Below are 18649 nucleotides of genomic sequence, written 5' to 3' on the forward strand. Positions count from 1 at the left end.
AAAGGTTGCAGTGGCCAACAAGGGCGAAGGAAGTCAAATAATGGACTTATATGTGCCACCGGAGGGAGGTCCACCACTACTAGGCCGGGAGTGGTTTAGAAACATAAATATGGACTGGCATTCGCTAAAAGCCATAAAGAGTGAGAACTCGGTGCAGATAATCAGCCCAGACTCTAGAACTGATGATGGTAAGACCAACCCATGTGCAAAAGACAAAGTTTCAGCACAGAATTCCACTGAGCAACAACAACATAGTTTAACAGAGAATTCTGAGTCTGTCAAGTCTACTGATATGCACATTTTTGAGGGACACTGGGCTCGAACTCAACTTCATTTCAAACTACAACAGCAATTAGAACAAATGATTCGCCGTTTTGAGCAAGAGATGAATGAAATAAAAAAGTTCTTTGTTACAGAGTGGGAGAATCTGGAAAGGCAACTGATGGAGAAAATGGAGCAGGAGCACACCAACCATCTGCGCGAGGAGGCCGAACGAATCAAAGCTGATTCAGGTTCTGAAGGTGCGTGCCATAATCTGGTGTCAGAAGAGTTAACGGTCAGCCAACTCCTTCATATGCTGAGGGACAAGACTCTGAAATGGGAAAAACTTGAACACGAGCTGCGATCTTCAAAGGAAAAGGGTTCGGAGCTCTCAAAAGTCATTGAGATGGCTGATGTGACGACACAGACTGAAACGACTGCAACAGAGCAGCCATTGGATGCCAAAAGTACGCTGACTCACGTCAATGTAGAACAACAGACCGCTGAAACAGCTGCTCCGGTAGAGGGATTGCATAGTCCGATCAATCAATCTCCAAAGGAAGTTGAAGTATTAAAATCACAAATGAGGTCACTAGTAAACGACTTGCTGAAAGCCCAGAAAAAGCTGGATGCAGAGGTACACATGAAGAAGTCTCTTCAGGAAAGATGTCTGGATTTGGAACAAGAGCTGGCTAACGTCCAGCTGGGTATGGAGGAAATAGACGACCCTCTCACTGGTCTAGCTCAGGACGACACCGAATATTACCATGACCTGGTGGACGACACCGAATATTACGATGTCCTGTCCTGCCCAGCTTGTAACTTCGACTCCCAAAGTGCAGAAATCATGGAGGAGCACCAAAAGTCTACGGAACATCGGGAGAAGCTGGCTCTACGACGGAAACAGGAGGAAGAGAAGGAGGAACTGCGCATGCAGCTGGCAGCTGTGGCAGCTGACAATGGAGCCCAGAGAGTCTCCAAGAAGCAGAAAAGGAAAAGTAAAAACAGAAGATGACCCATCTGAACCATTATCACCTCTACCAGATCACACACGTGGTCCCTCCGAACGGAGCCAAATCAGTTTGGAAGTTCAAGCTGTTAAATCCATGAAAGGACTATTGAATGAGTAACGTGATAGAGGGAATTAGATATATTTCTACGGGCAAAAGGGGTTAAGGGTTACGGAGAGAAGGCGGGGACGGGATACTGAATTAAAGGATCAGCCATGATCTCATTAAATGGCGGAGCAGGCACGAAGGGCCGAATGGCCTACTCCTGCTCCTATCTTCTATGTATCTATGTATCTATGTGAACCGACTACACCACAGAGATTGAATCTGTGAACTGTTTTCCGCAGAGACTGAATCTGTGATATGTTACGTTAAACATGAAGTTATATATGTATATATGTTATTACGTTATGTTAAATGGGGGGATGACTATAAAGCTAAGAAGGGAGGAGTGTTGTGTATGTAACCTGTTCCACCTTAAGAGAGCTTAAGCCTGTTCCACCTGAAGAGATGTACTACTTCTCAGGCTGCTGTAGACGTAATACCGGGGGTGAACACACTGTGCAGTAATCTTGTATTCAGTATAGTCCCTACCTCCAACCAGTACAGACCTGTTTGAGTTATACGTTAAGTCTTTGTGTTAATTGTTCAATACAATACACATACTTAACAAGGGCGACAGTCCCGATATTCTACCCCAGTAATGTAACTGATTCAGGGCGACAGTCCCGATACTCTACCCCAGTAATGTAACTGATTCAGAGGCGAGAGTTCCGATATTCTACCCCGGTAATGTAACTGATTCAGGGCGAGAGTCCCGATATTCTACCCCAGTAATGTAACTGATTCAGGGCGAGAGTCCCGATATTCTATCCCAGTAATGTAACTGATTCAGGCCGAGAGTGCCGATATTCTACCCCAGTAATGTAACTGATTCAGGGCGAGAGTCCCGATATTCTACCCCGGTAATGTAACTGATTCAGGGCGAGAGTCCCGATATTCTACCCCAGTAATGTAACTGATTCAGGGCGAGAGTTCCGATATTCTACCCCGGTAATGTAACTGATTCAGGGCGAGAGTCCCGATATTCTACCCCAGTAATGTAACTGATTCAGGGTGAGAGTCCCGATATTCTATCCCAGTAATGTAACTGATTCAGGCCGAGAGTGCCGATATTCTACCCCAGTAATGTAACTGATTCAGGGCGAGAGTCCCGATATTCTACCCTGGTAATGTAACTGATTCAGGGCCAGAGTCCTGATATTCTACCCCAGTAATGTAACTGATTCAGGGCGTGAGTCCCGATATTCTATCCCAGTAATGTAACTGATTCAGGGCGAGAGTCCCGATATTCTATCCCAGTAATGTAACTGATTCAGGGCGAGAGTTCCGATATTCTACCCCGGTAATGTAACTGATTCAGGGCGAGAGTCTCGATATTCTACCCCAGTAATGTAACTGATTCAGGGCGAGAGTCCCGATATTCTACCCCAGTAAAGTAACTGATTCAGGGCGACAGTCCCGATATTCTACCCCAGTAATGTAACTGATTCAGGGCGAGAGTTCCGATATTCTACCCCGGTAATGTAACTCATTCAGGCCGAGAGTGCCGATATTCTACCCCAGTAATGTAACTGATTCAGGGCGAGAGTCCCGATATTCTATCCCAGTAATGTAACTGATTCAGGGCGAGAGTCCCGATATTCTACCCCAGTAATGTAACTGATTCAGGGCGAGAGTCCCGATATTCTACCCCAGTAATGTAACTGATTCAAGGAGAGAGTCCCGATATTCTACCCCAGCATTTAACTGATTCAGGGCGAGAGTCCCGATATTCTACCCCGGTAATGTAACTGATTCAGGGCGAGAGTCTCGATATTCTACCCCGGTAATGTAACTGATTCAGGGAGAGTCCCGATATTCTACCCCAGTAATGTAACTGATTCAGGGCGAGAGTCCCGATATTCTACCCCAGTAATGTAACTGATTCAGGGCGAGAATCCTGATATTCTATCCCAGTAATGTAACTGATTCAGGGCGAGAGTCTCGATATTCTATCCCAGTAATGTAACTGATTCAGGGCGAGAGTCTCGATATTCTACCCCAGTAATGTAAGTGATTCAGGGCGAGAGTCCCGATATTCTACCCCAGTAAAGTAACTGATTCAGGGCGACAGTCCCGATATTCTATCCCAGTAATGTAACTGATTCAGGGCGAGAGTCCCGATATTCTACCCCGGTAATGTAACTGATTCAGGGCGAGAGTCCCGATATTCTATCTCAGTAATGTAACTGATTCAGGGCGAGAGTCCCGATATTCTACCCCAGTAATGTAACTGATTCAGGGAGAGTCCCGATATTCTACCCCAGTAATGTAACTGATTCAGGGCGAGATTCCCGATATTCTACCCCAGTCATGCAACTGATTCAGGGCGAGAGTCCTGATATTTTACCCCGGTAATGTAACTGATTCAGGGCCAGAGTCCTGATATTCTACCCCAGTAATGTAACTGATTCAGGGCGTGAGTCCCGATATTCTATCCCAGTAATGTAACTGATTCAGGGCGAGAGTCTCGATATTCTACCCCAGTAATGTAACTGATTCAGGGCGACAGTCCCGATATTCTACCCCAGTAATGTAACTGATTCAGGGAGAGTCCCGATATTCTACCCCAGTAATGTAACTGATTCAGGGCGAGAGTTCCGATATTCTACCCCGGTAATGTAACTGATTCAGGCCGAGAGTGCCGATATTCTACCCCAGTAATGTAACTGATTCAGGGCGAGAGTCCAGATATTCTATCCCAGTAATGTAACTGATTCAGGGCGAGAGTCCCGATATTCTACCCCAGTAATGTAACTGATTCAGGGCGAGAGTCCCGATATTCTACCCCAGTAAAGTAACTGATTCAGGGCGACAGTCCCGATATTCTACCCCAGTAATGTAACTGATTCAGGGCGAGAGTCCAGATATTCTACCCCAGTAAAGTAACTGATTCAGGGCGACAGTCCCGATACTCTACCCCAGTAATGTAACTGATTCAGGGCGAGAGTTCCGATATTCTACCCCGGTAATGTAACTGATTCAGGGCGAGAGTCCCGATATTCTACCCCAGTAATGTAACTGATTCAGGGCGAGAGTCCCGATATTCTACCCCGGCAATGTAACTGATTCAGGGCCAGAGTCCTGATATTCTACCCCAGTAATGTAACTGATTCAGGGCGTGAGTCCCGATATTCTATCCCAGTAATGTAACTGATTCAGGGCGAGAGTCCCGATATTCTATCCCAGTAATGTAACTGATTCAGGGCGAGAGTCCCGATATTCTACCCCAGTAATGTAACTGATTCAGGGCGAGAGTCCCGATATTCTACCCCAGTAATGTAACTGATTCAGGGCGAGAGTCCCGATATTCTATCCCAGTAATGTAACTGATTCAGGGCGAGAGTCCCGATATTCTACCCCAGTAATGTAACTGATTCAGGGCGAGAGTCCCGATATTCTACCCCAGTAATGTAACTGATTCAGGGCGAGAGTCCCGATATTCTACCCCAGTAATGTAACTGATTCAGGGCGAGAGTCCCGATATTCTACCCCAGAAATGAAACTGATTCAGGGCGAGAGTCCCGATATTCTACCCCAGTAATGTAACTGATTCAGGGCGAGAGTCCCGATATTCTACCCCAGTAATGTAACTGATTCAGGGCGAGAGTCCCGATATTCTACCTCAGTAATGTAACTGATTCAGGGCGAGAGTTCTGGTATTCTACCCCAGTAATGTAACTGATTCAGGGCGAGAGTTCTGGTATTCTACCCCAGTAATGTAACTGATTCAGGGCGAGAGTCCCAATATTCTACCCCAGTAATGTAACTGATTCAGGGCGAGAGTTCTGGTATTCTACCCCAGTAATGTAACTGATTCAGGGCGAGAGTTCTGGTATTCTACCCCAGTAATGCATCTTAACCACAGCTTTAGAAGAGCACCCACAATCCGTTTAGTGCAACATTTCCGTTCACTGCACCACAAACCTGTGGTCTGACTGCTGCTATTGAGCAACACAGTTTCAGTTAGTTTGGTGCTGTGGCGCTGAGCCAACTTGGAAGTCGGTTGAGACAACATCAGCTTGTTTCACTCGAGTCACTTCTAGCTTTGAAAGAAAATGAGAACTTTCTTCCTACCTGGACTGGATTGTAATCCAGATTTTAAGTGTGATGTCCTAACCCACCCACCACCACTCATTTCCTTAATCTGAATGTTCTTGCATTGACATCAGTCCTAATTTAACAAGTCTATGTGGTGGATCTTGACTTTGTGCACTAGTGTGTAACTGTTGATTTCCATTGACTTCAATGGGGGGTATGTTAAATGGGCTGCCGATTCACTATCGCCTGTTTAACACAATCGCACAAAGTCAAAATCTTCTCCTATATCTTTAGAAGTTTTAAAAAAAACTTTGAATTATGAAATCAAAAATATTTAACGTGAGGGAGTCCAATTATGGTGCAGCATTAAATAGCTGCACAATGCATAGGTTTGATGTGGGCAACTTGTACAAGTGGAGATAGTGGCATGATGTATATAGGTTTGATGTGGGCAACTTGTACAAGTGCAGATAGTGGCATAAGAACATAAGAAATAGGAGCAGGAGTAGGCCAATCGGCCCCTCGAGCCTGCTCCGTCATTCCATAAGATCATGGCTGATCTGATCCTAACCGCCAATCCACTATCACAGAACCATCTCCTGAATTTAACAGAATTAGACACACGAAATAGGAGCAGGATCAGGCTACACGGCCCCTGGGCCCGCTCCGCTACCCACAGGGCCATGACTGATCCGAACCTAGACTCATGTCCAAATTCCTGCCCACTCCCCGTAACCCTTTATTCCCTTTACTTCTAGGAGACTGTCTATTTCTGTTTTAAATTTATGTAATGATGTAGCTTCTACAGCTTTTTGGGGCAACATATTCCATGGACCTACTTCCCTCTGAGTGAAGTAGTTCCTCCTCATCTCAGTTTTGAAAGAGCAGCCCCTTATTCTAAGACTATGCCCCCTAGTTCTAGTTTCACCCATCATCGGGAACATCCTCCCCGCATCCACCCGATCCAACCCCTTCACAATCTTATATGTTTCAATAAGATCGCCTCTCATTCTTCTGAACTCCAATGAGTAGAGTCCCAATCTACTTAACCTCTCCTCATATGTCCATCCCCTCATCCCCGGGATTAAACGAGTGAACCTTCTTTGTACTGACTCGAGAGCAAGTATGTCTTTTCTTAAGTATGGACACCAAAACTGTATGCAGTATTCCAGGTGCGGTCTCACCAATACCTTGTACAACTGAAGCAATACCTCCCTATTTTTATATTCTATCCCCCTAGCAATGAAAGCCAACATTCCATTGGCCTTCTTAATCACTTGCTGCACCTGCATACTAACCTTTTGAGTTTCGTGCACCAGGACCCCCAGATCCCTTTGTACTTCAGCACTTTCCAGTTTCTTGCCATTAAGATAATAACTTGCTCTACGATTTTTCCTGCCAAAGTGCATAACCTCACACTTTCCAGTATTGTATTCCATCTGCCAAATCTCTGCCCACTTACTTAGCCTGTCTATGTCCCCTTGCAGGTTTTTTATGTCCTCCTCACTCACTACTTTCCCTCCCATCTTAGTATCATCTGCAAACTTTGATATGTTACACTCGGTCCCCTCCTCCAAATCGTTAATATAGATTGTAAAGAGTTGGGGACCCAGCACTGACCCCTGTGGAACACCACTAGTTACTGATTGCCAGTCCGAGAATGAACCATTTATCCCAACTCTCTGCTTTCTGTTAGATAGCCAATCCTCTATCCATGCCAGAATATTACCCCCAATCCCGTGATTTTTTATCTTAAGCAATAATCTTTTGTGTGGCACCTTGTCAAATGCCTTTTGGAAGTCTAAATACACTACGTCCACTGGTTCCCCTTTATCCACCCTATATGTTACTTCCTCAAAGAACTCCAGCAAATTTGTCAAACATGACTTCCCCTTCATAAAACCATTCTGACTTTGTCCTATTAAATTATGATTATGCAAATGTCCTGTTACTGTCTCCTTAATAATGGACTCCGATATTTTACCTACCACAGATGTTAGGCTAACTGGTCTATAGTTTCCAGCCTTCTGTCTACTGCCCTTTTTAAATAAGGGCGTTACATTAGCAGTTTTCCAGTCTGCCGGGACCTTTGCTGATTCCAGGGAGTTTTGGAAAATTATTACCAATGCATCCACAATCCCTACCGCCACTTCCCTCAAGACCCTAGGATGTAAGCCATCAGGTCCAGGTGATTTATCCACCTTGAGTCCCATTATTTTACCGAGTACCACTTCCTTAGTGATTTTGATCGTGTTTAGCTCCTCCCCCCCCCTATAGCCCCCTGTTTGTCCAGTGTTGGGATATTCTTAGTGTCTTCTACTGTAAAGACTGATACAAAATATTCATTCTGTGTTTTTGCCATCTCCATATTTCCCACCATTAATTTCCCGGTCTCATCCTCTAAGGGACCAACATTTACTTTAGTCACCCTTTTTCTTTTTATATAACTATAAAAACTCTTACTATCTATTTTTATATTTTTTGCTAATTTACTTTCATAATCTATCTTCCCTTTCTTAATCAATCTTTTTGTTACTTTTTGCTGTCTTTTAAAGTTTTCCCAATCCTCTATCCTCCCACTAGATTTGGCTACCTTATATGCCCTTGTTTTTAGTTGAATACTATCCTTAATTTCTTTACTTAGCCACGGATGGCTGTCTTTTCTTTTACACCCTTTTCTTCTCAGTGGAATATATATTTTTTGGAAGTTGTAAAATAACTCCTTAAATGTACACCACTGATCATGTATCGTCTTACCCTTTAATCTATTTTCCCAATCCACTCTACTCAATTCCGCTCTCATACCTTCATAGTCTCCTTTATTCAAGCTTAGCACGCTTGTTTGAGATCCAACCTTCTCACCCTCTAATTGAATATGGAATTCAACCATGTTATGGTCACTCATTCCAAGGGGATCCTTTACTAGGACATTTTTAATTAATCCTGTCTCGTTACACAGGACCAGATGTAAGGTTGCTTGCCCCCTGGTCGGTTCAGTTACATACTGCTCAAGAAACCCATCCCTAATACACTCAATGAACTCATCCTCAAGGCAGCCCTGCCCAATTTGATTCGTCCAATTAATATGATAGTTAAAATCCTCCATAATTATAGATGTTCCCTTATTACAAGCCTCAACTATTTCCTGATTGATACTCCGTCCAACAGAGTTGCAACTGTTCGGAGGCCTATAGACTACGCCCACTAGTGTTTTTTCCCCCTTATTATTCCTTACCTCCACCCAAACTGTTTCATTATCCTGATCTTTTGACCCAATATCATTTCTCTGTATCACAGTGATTCCTTCCTTTATTAACATAGCCACCCCACCTCCCCTTCCTTCCTGCCTGTCCTTCCTGATCGTTAAATAACCTGGTATGTTTAATTCCCAGGCATTGTCACCCTGCAGCCATGTTTCTGTAATGGCTACAAGATCATACCCATATGTAGTTATTTGTGCCATTAACTCATCTATTTTGTTACGAATGCTACGTGCATTCAGATAGAGAACTTTCAAATATGTTTTGTGACACTTAGTTCCTGCTTTTGCCCTTTTTATTACTTTACCTTTTACTCCATACCTTCTGCCCCTTCCTGACACTGCTTTTTAATTTCCCCACTGCTACCTAAGTCTATGACCTTCTCTGTTGTCATTTTTATTATTTGCTCTCTAGGAACCTCCCCCCCCCCCACTAGTTAGTTTAAAGCCCTCTCTACAGCCCTAGTTATATGATCCGCCAGGACTCTAGTCCCAGCACTGGCCAAGTGAAGCCCGTCCCAACGGAACAGCTCCCTCCTGCCCCAGTACTGGTGCCAGTGTCCCAGGAAGCAAAACCCATTTCTCCCACACCAGTCTTTGAGCCACGCATTTAACTCTCTAATTTTATTTGTCCTAGCCAAATTCGCTCGTGGCTCAGGTAATAATCCAGAGATTATTGCCCTTGAGGTTCTGTTTTTTAATTTGACCCCTAGCTGCTCATACTCCTTTAACAGAACCGGCTTCCTAGTCCTATCTACGTCGTTTGTACCAACATGGACCACGACAACTGGATCCACCCCCTCCCACTGCAAGTTTCTTTCCAGCCCAGAGGAGATGTCCTTAACCCTGGCACCGGGTAGGCAACACAGCCTTCGGGACTCTCGCTCTCGGCTGCAGAGAACTCTATCTATCCCCCTAATAATACTATCCCCTACCACTACAGCATTTCTATTTACTCCCCCCTCTTGAATGACCCCCCGTTCCACGGTGCTGTGGCCAGGTTGCTCATCCTCCCTGCAGTCCCTGCCCCTGTCCCCACAGGGAGTAAGAGCCTCGAACCTGTTGGTCAAGAGCAAGGGCTGCGGCTCCTCCAGCTCTACCTCCTGGATCCCTGTACCTGCCTCACTCGTCACACCGTCCTGTCCCTGACCATGGGCTACATCTGAATTACTTAACTTCATAGGTGTGACCACCTCCTGATACACAGAGTCCAGGTACTTCTCCCCCTCCCTGATGTGTCGCAGTGTCTGAAGCTCAGACTCCAGCTCATCAACACGGAGCTGGAGTTCCTGTAGCAGCAGACACTTGTCACAGACGTAATCACTGTGAGCCTCAATGGAGTTCACCGGCTCCCACATCTCGCAACAGTAACACATCACCTGCTCCATTCTATTTAATCAATTACATTTTTTATTGTTAGTTATGGACAACCTCTGCCCGATTTTAGATGCTAGTATCCCCTTTAATTAATTGGATTTAAATTAAATCAATCCCTCTAGTTACACCAGTTAAATGGTTTACCAACAGTCACTCTGCACCAGAAAGGCCTTGGTACACCACAGCAACCTTAAAAACTATAAACCACAGACTTAAAACGAGAGAAATACTCCAACCAATCACCTACCTGTTTTGTGGTGACGTCACACCTTGAATACTTTTTACCTCTCTCCTTGCCTGAGATTGGTGAGGCCTACCTGAGCCTCTGGGGCCTCTTGTAGTCGCTCTGCCGCGCTGCTCTGCCTCCACCCGCTGCCGATGCCACACTGAGGCCTACCTGAGCCTCTGGGGCCTCTTGTAGTTGCTCTGCCGTGCTGCTCCGCATGATGTATATAGGTTTGATGTGGGGAACTTGCACACGTGGAGATAGTGGCATGATGTATATAGGTTTGATGTGGGGAACTTGTACAAGTGGAGATAGTGGCATGATGTATATAGGTTTGATGTGGGGAACTTGTACAAGTGGAGATAGTGGCATGATGTATATAGGTTTGATGTGGGGAACTTGTACAAGTGGAGATAGTGGCATGATGTATATAGGTTTGATGTGGGGAACTTGTACAAGTGGAGATAGTGGCATGATGTATATAGGTTTGATGTGGGGAACTTGCACACGTGGAGATAGTGGCATGATGTATATAGGTTTGATGTGGGGAACTTGTACACGTGGAGATAGTGGCATGATGTATATTTTCTTGCTGTGATGTTTTTATAACTCTGGTGCTTTGTTTAAAGCTTTTGTCACCCATGAAGTAACTTTGTTGTTGTGATGCCATATCAATGGGAATTTGTTGATGAATATCTTTATTGTACCTGCCTGTATTTGGCAGCTGCTTCTACATAATCATTAGTTGAAAGGTACTCTGATGGGTGCGGGAATGGAAAGCCTGCTCTCCAGAGGGTATGAGTAGTTGGGGGCAGTAGTGATTTCATCGGCAACTAGACATTGTAGGGACAACACCAGAGTGGAAATGTAGAATTTACAGCACAGAAACAGGCCATTCGGCCCAACTGGTCTGTGCCGGTGTTTATGTTCCACACGAGCCTCCTCCCACCCTACTTCATCTCACCCTATCAACATATCCTTCGATTCCTTTCTCCCTCATGTACTTATCTAGCTTCCCCTTAAATAAATCTATGCTCTTTGCCTCAACTACTCCCTGTGGTAGCAAGTTCCACATTCTCCCCACTCTCTGGTTGGGAAATTCCCCCTGAATTCCCAATTGGATTTATCAGTGACTGTCCTATATTTATGGCCCCTAGTTTTGGACTTCCCCACAAGTGGAAACATTTTCCCTACGTCTACTCTATCAAATCCTTTCATCATTTTAAAGACCTCTATTGAGTACATTTATATTTTAAAAAACTTAATTGTGAAAGTAGCCCTTTCTAGTGGTCCATGGTGTGGTATCCCTTTCTAACAACCTGATTGGTCCAAGCGAGCTACATGATCAATCTATTGTCAGTCGTGTGGTTGAATGGACTGAACCCACTCCTCTTCTCTGTAGCTCAATCTTGGACCTCGCAACTCTGCCTCCAGGGCTCGCCTGGGGCTTGTCCGGGATCCTCAGCTTCCCTGGGCAGCCCCAACATGGTGCTTCCATCCAGAATTGACACCCCTCGCCTCCCCATATCGACCCTGGCTCCATCAGATGCCCATTGGCAGGGCCTTCCATTGCCCCAGCTTCAGCACCCAGGCCTCTTGCTTTCACCCACCTGGAGGGAGCAGATGTTTCCTGTCTGGGGTGGCCCAGAGACCTGAGCTAAACTGAAGCAGAATGGATTGGAGAGAGAGAGCAGGTGAACCAGAATGGGGAGAGTGATGCTGGTACTGGAAACCATGGCTGAGTGATGGCTCTAGTGTGAAAGTTACTGTCCTCAAACATTCTATGTGAAGAAAAAGCCACAAGTCATATGGGTTTAAGGCAAAGTTTCGACCAGTGAGATTAAGGTAAAGCACCTTTACTTAATACATCATTATAGGGACGCAGCTTAAACGGAAAATAGTAAAAGCTTCAATGAGCCCTCTTCCTGAGCAATGAATAAACACAGGATCTGAATTACTGACCACCGGATTCTTAGAAGTGCTGCATTTTAATCAGCAGTAGATTATTGGCTGTATAGAGGGCCTAATGGCTGCGGTTTTGGTCTAACTTCAGATGGTGAGGTAAGCAGTACAGCATCAAATTCAACTTTGCCTTATTTTAAAACTTTAGTTTTGAATCCATATCGGTTTAAAATAAAACCTGCTTGTGAATCTTTGCATCCCATTCACTGCCTGTCAATCAAATGACTTATTAGCAGAATGATTTGATTTTTGGAAAAAATAGCCTTCTGTTAGGTGTTCAGAGAGAAAGTGAGACAAATGTAAGGAAGTGACATTGAGAGAGTGAATGACGTGTAGAGGAAAGGACCCAGAGATTTACAGAGAAAGTGAGATCAAGAAAGAGCTTGGAACAAACGAGTTGGCTAGAAAGATGAGATACACAAAGGGAGAGGGACAGCGAGAGGGAAAGAAATTGTGCATGGGAGATGAGCAGAGAGACCGGAAGAGTCAACGGCATGGGAGATCAAGCAGTGAAAGCAAAACTCGATTTGTGCACATTCCTGCCAAATATGGCTAAGAAAACTGAACGGCAACAATGCTGGCTGGTATTCACAATAGGCTATAATTTTAATGTTTCGAGGTTGCCATATGCAGCACATACATGTCGCTCTGAATTGTACCTAAAACCGCTTTAGCTTGTGTATGTTAATGAGATGCTAAAATTCTGTAGCAGTTCAGTAATATGTTTTCAGCTTCTAGTGCACTGGACAGTACATCGGTGCTCTGAAGAGCTCGCAACCAATCGGTGTTCTGTAGATAACTGGATGAGTCGTGCTCTCTGTGGTTTCAACACACAGTATTGCCCATTTTGGGGAGTTCCACAGCTGAGCTTCCAATTGACAGCCTGATGTGAAACTTCCTGGTAACGATTCTTTCTTATGCTATTTTTGTTATTTTTTTTTATACCTCTTTACTCTTGAGAGTTAAAATGTCCATTTAAAAAAAATCAATTTAAAGTCTATCGCGCTTGACTGCTATAGATGTCATATCAGTAACTTCGAGCAGGAAGTAGTACACCAGAGGAAAAACCCCATAGACTAGGCGTCAATGCCATTTAAATTCTAGGTGAAATGTAAATCAAAAGAATAATTGAACGGGTCATGCGATAGTGTATTTATTTAGCTTGAGACCCTGACGATAGTGGTTAATTCATCATTTTGAGCTAGTGCTTTGAGTTCCATTTAATCATTGCGGGGAATAGATGTGATTTCTCCACAGTTCTCAAATAAGCATTGCAGGGGCTGTAACTGTAAATGTTATCCTGATATCCACAACAAGACGGATACCTAAATTTAGCAATTAGACTGTCCAGCATTGCATCTGTAATGGAGAAAATGTTTAAGAGCATTTTATGGGTTTTTTTTTCAATCTTTGCGTGAAACGGGTCCAGATTATTCAGCAAGGTTTAGCAGCAATAGGTGAACGGGAGGGAATGCAAAGGGCATTGTGATGTCATTTATACTTGGAAGGAGTTTACAACAGAACAATCAGAATTAAAAACAGAAAATGCTGGAAATACTCAGCAGGTCAGGCAGCATCTGTGGAGCGAGAAACAGAGTTAACGTTTCAGGTCGATGACCCTTCGTCAGAACTGGAAAAAGCTGGAGATGGAAGAGGTTTTTAAGCAAGTGTAGGGGCAGGGAAAGGGGGGAGGGGAGGAAAGAACAAAAGGGAAGGTCTGTGATAGGATGGAAGGCAGGAGAGATTGAGAGACATTAAGAGATGGTGCAAGGCAAAAGGAGATGGTAATGGGACAAGTTAAGAAACAAAAGATCGTCACTGACATCATCTCCTCTGGAGATCTTCCCCCCCCCCACGGCCGCCAACCTCATAATTCCCCAACCCCGCACAGCCTGCTTCTACCTCCTTCCCAAGATCCACAAACAGGACTGCCCTGGTAGACCCATCGTTTCAGCCTGTTCTTGCCCCACGGAACTTATTGCTTTCTATCTCGACTCTATTTTTTCTCCCCTTGTCCAGTCTCTTCCCACCTACATCCGCGACTCTTCCGACGCCCTCCGTCACTTTAACAGTTTCCAGTTTCCTGCCCCAACCGCCTCCTTTTCACCATGGACGTCCAATCCCTCTACACCTCCATCCCCCACCAGGATGGCCTGAGGGCGCTCTGCTTCTTCCTTGAACAGAGGCCCAACCAGTCCCCATCCACCACCACTACCCTCCTCCGCCTGGCTGAACTTGTTCTCACATTGAACAACTTCTCCTTTGACTCCACTCACTTCTTCCAAATTAAAGGTGTTGCTATGGGAACCCGCATGGGTCCTAGCTATGCCTGCCTTTTCGTGGGATATGTGGAACATTCTTTGTTCCAGTCCTACTCGGGCCCCCTCCCTCACCTCTCTTTTTCCGGTACATTGATGACTGTATCGGTGCCATCTCCTGCTCTCGCCCTGAACTAGAAAATTTCATTGACTTTGCTTCCAATTTCCACCCTTCCCTCACCTTCACATGGTCCATCTCCGACTCTTTCCTTCCCTTCCTCGACTTCTCCGTCTCCATCTCTGGGGATAGGTTATTGACCAACATTCACTACAAGCCCACCGGCTCCCACCCTGCTTCCTGTAAGGACTCTATTCCATTCTCCCAGTTTCTCCGTCTCCGCCGTATCTGCTCCGACAATGCCACCTTTCATACCAGTGCTTCCGACATGTCTTCCTTTTTCCTCAACCGAGAATTCCCCTCTACTGTGGTTGGCACGGCCCTTGACTGTGTCCATTCTATTTCCTGCACTTCTGCTCTCAGCCCCTCCCCTCCCTCCCGGAACCATGACAGGGTTCCCCTTGTCCTCACCTTTCACCCCACCAGCCTCCACACTCAACGGATCATCCTCTGCCATTTCCGCCACCTCCAGCGTGATCCCACCACCAAACGCATCTTCCCCTCATCTCCCCTTTCAGCATTCCATAGGGACCGCTCCTTCCGCGACACCCTGGTGCACTCCTCTTATCACCCCTTCCCCTTCGCCCGGCACCTTCCCGTGCAAGCGCAGGAGATGTAACACCTGCCCTTTTACCTCCCCCCCCTCCCACTGTCCGGGGCCCCAAACACCCCTTCCAGGTGAAACAGCGATTTACTTGTACTTCTCGCAATCTAGTATACTGTATTCGCTGCTCACGATGCGGTCTCCTCTACATTGGGGAGACCAAACGCAGATTGGGTGACCGCTTTGCGGAACACCTCTATTCAGTCCGTAAGGGGGACCCAGAGCTCCCGGTGGCCTGTCACTTTAATTCACCGCTCCATTCCCACTCAGGCCTCACCGTCCTCGACCTCTTACATTGTTCCAATGAAGCTCAGCGTAAGCTCGAGGAACAGCACCTCATCTTCCGATTGGGCACTTTACAGCCTTCTGGACTCAACATCGAGTTCAACAATTTCAGATCATAACCTCTGCCCCTATTCTTTTTTTCCCATTCATTTTATTTATTTATTTATTTATATATTTTCTCTCTCTCCCACATGACAGCTGTCGATCTTTCAGCAATTGCCATTTACACTTCATCTAAAGCCATCCTTTGTTTCTTAACTTGTCCCATTACCATCTCCTTTTGCCTCGCGCCATCATCCCTTTTGTGTCTCAATCTCTCCCGCCTTCCATCCTATCACAGACCTTCCCTTTTGTTCTTTCCTCCGCTCCCTCCTCTCCCTGCCCCCCACACCTGCTTAAAAACCTGTTCCATCTCCAGCTTTCTCCTGTTCTGACGAAGGGTCATCGACCTGAAACGTTAACTCTGTTTCTCTCCCCACAGATGCTGCCTGACCTGCTGAGTATTTCCAGCATTTTCTGTTTTTATTTCAGATTTCCAGCATCCGCAGTATTTTGCTTTTGTACCAGAATCAGAACGTTTCCCTTGTTGATGTCGGCGCTTTGCTGTTGTGTGGTTCAACTGTAGTTTTCTGAAAAATCTTCTACCTTCACTGGCAAAGAGCATGGAGTATTTTATTTATTTATGACTTTAAAACACTGGAACGGGGCTTCTGCTGATGGTTGTGGGTTTATTCACTGATTAGCTGAATCATACAGACTGGGAAGGTCCCAGCTCTGTGCTGTGTTGGCTGATCTCAGCCCGGATGCTAGTATGGGGAACTACAATTGGCCTCATCAGCTCTCTGAAAAATTGGCCAGGGTTTCTGCTCCTGATCAATATACAAGAACAGCTTTCACTTATATATTTAGCACTTTTAACGTAGTAAAACATCCCTCGGTGCTTCACAGAAACATTCAGACAACAAAATTGACATCGAGCCAAAGAAGGAGAACCTCATTTGAATTTTTTTCTCTCTTTATCGGCAGACAGCCAGCAAGATTGAGAGGCAGGCTGGCTGGCTGTTGGGCAGGAAGGCCTGTGCTGGTAGGCCGCAGCCATGGAGCGAAGCGGAGGAAGGAGGAGGGAGAGACCAGGATAGGGGAGGCGATCGCGGGGGCTTAGGGGAGGGGAGATTTCGGGGTCTTCTGGTCGGGGTGGGGAGATTTCGGGTCGGTCTGGAGATCGCGGGGTCTTCGGGTCGGGGTGGGGAGATGTCGGGGTGGGGAGATCGCGGGGTCTTCGGGTTGGGGAGGGGAGATTTTGGGTCGGTCTGGAGATCGGTGAGGGTGGGTTGGTGGATTGCGGTGGGAGGGGGCACTCCTCCTCCTGGCCCACAGGCAGTGCTGGAAAAACACTCACCTGTCTGATCCAGTGGTTCTCGCCTCCCTTCAGCTGCCAGGTTTTCTGAGCCGTTAAATGTAAAGCTGTTAAAATCTGAGGCATGCAGCCCTCAACCAACATATGTAAATGACTGACCCGCCTGTGGAGAGCAGGTTACTCGCCCCGGTTAAACTGGAAGTAGGCACGTTCACGGCGGTTGGGATCGGGTTTCTGATTTTTCAGAATTTTAACACCACCACCACCCCCCCTCGGCCCAACCTGGGGAGTTAAAATTCTCCCAAGAGTGTCGGCACTAAGCACTCCTAGATCAAAGATAGCAGAGTTAGATGCAGAGTAGATCTGCTCCACAATGTATCTTGACTTCAGAAGAGCATCCTTTACTGGATCAGTATCACAGCTCTCCATTTGCCACACCAGTCTTCCTGGAGCATCTCTGAATGGCATTGTCAATCAGTGCAAAATTAGGGGTCTGTTTGCTGTGGGCCCCCTAGAGACTGACACTGGCCAACACCTCATTGTTATTCATTATGAGGTTGCACATAGGCCCCACATGGCCATATTTTTGAACTATTTTCATGCTATAGTAATGTGTGCTTGAAATGTATATGGGCTGTTTACACTTCTCTGCTTCTAAAAGCACAGCAGGTATCTGACTACAAGTGAGAGTCTGCAAAGACAGTGGGGGCTGATTCTATCAGCAAGAGCGAGTTGGTTTAGTAGCTAGAGAAAAATTCGATAGAGGGGTTTGATACTTCCTGGACACTGGGACTGGCTAGATGGATTGCAGTGGGTTTTTCTGTTTTTTTGTTTGTTACACTTGTTGCTACAGTGCTGAGTGGGCAAGTTTTAAGTGTGTTTAATTGTTGCCTGGCTTTATTCTTTCCTGTATCAGGTTGCTAGACTGGAAACGGACAAGGAGGCTCTACATGACCAGATGATGAGTATTGATCCCACCAGAGATAGTAAACGTGTGGAAGCGCTCTTGAGGGAAAAGGCTCAACTCTGTCAGAAGGTCAAGAACCTAGAGGCTGAGGTTGCAGAGCTGCGGGCCGAGAGAGAAAATTCCGGTGTGCAAGCTGAAAGTGTGCAGAGAATTCAAGTGCGACAGTTGTCAGAAACCCAAACTGTCATCAAGTCTTTGGAGGTATGTTTATCTCCATCGTTGAGCAGTATTGCACATGACCAAATGTGCTGCCGAAGTAATCAGAAATCTCAGCTGGGGGCTGGTGCAGGATCTGCCGTTCATCCACACTTGATTTGTCCAGCAGTGTGCACAGCTAGATTGCCGCAGGCTCCTGTAGGTAGCTACGGTGCCACAGGTGTCGGCTGTGGCTCAGTGGGCAGCACTCTCATCTAGAATCAGAAGGTCGTGGGCTCAAGTCCCACTCCAGAGACTTGAGCGCATAATCTAGGCTGACACTCAGTGCAGCACTCCCTCAGTACTGCACTGGTCAGAGGGGCAGTACTGAGGGAGTGCTGCACTGGAGGAGGGGCAGTACTGAGGGAGTGCTGCACTGTAGGAGGGGCAGTACTGAGGGAGTGCTGCACTGTAGGAGGGGCAGTACTGAGGGAGCGCCGCACTGTCGGAGGGGCAGTACTGAGGGAGTGCTGCACTGTAGGAGGGGCAGTACTGAGGGAGCGCTGCACTGTAGGAGGGGCAGTACTGAGGGAGTGCTGCACTGTAGGAGGGGCAGTACTGAGGGAG

General features: G+C 46.1%; 1 protein-coding gene across 4 annotated transcripts in view; it reads left to right on the forward strand.

Moving 5' to 3' along the window:
* The window catches only part of cep83 (centrosomal protein 83), a 104199-nt gene that overhangs the window by 48053 nt on the left and 37497 nt on the right, over positions 1 to 18649 (forward strand). For all 4 annotated transcript variants that reach the window (XM_086009827.1, XM_086009825.1, XM_086009828.1 and 1 more), the window contains exon 6: positions 17837 to 18088. In XM_086009827.1, the coding sequence (XP_085865953.1) occupies positions 17837 to 18088 (252 nt within the window). The remainder of the gene's footprint in view (positions 1 to 17836; positions 18089 to 18649) is intronic.

Source organism: Somniosus microcephalus, chromosome 17 (assembly GCF_052327205.1).
Source record: "Somniosus microcephalus isolate GS21.2 chromosome 17, FLI_Smic_1.0, whole genome shotgun sequence".
NCBI classification, from domain to species: Eukaryota; Metazoa; Chordata; class Chondrichthyes; order Squaliformes; family Somniosidae; genus Somniosus; species Somniosus microcephalus.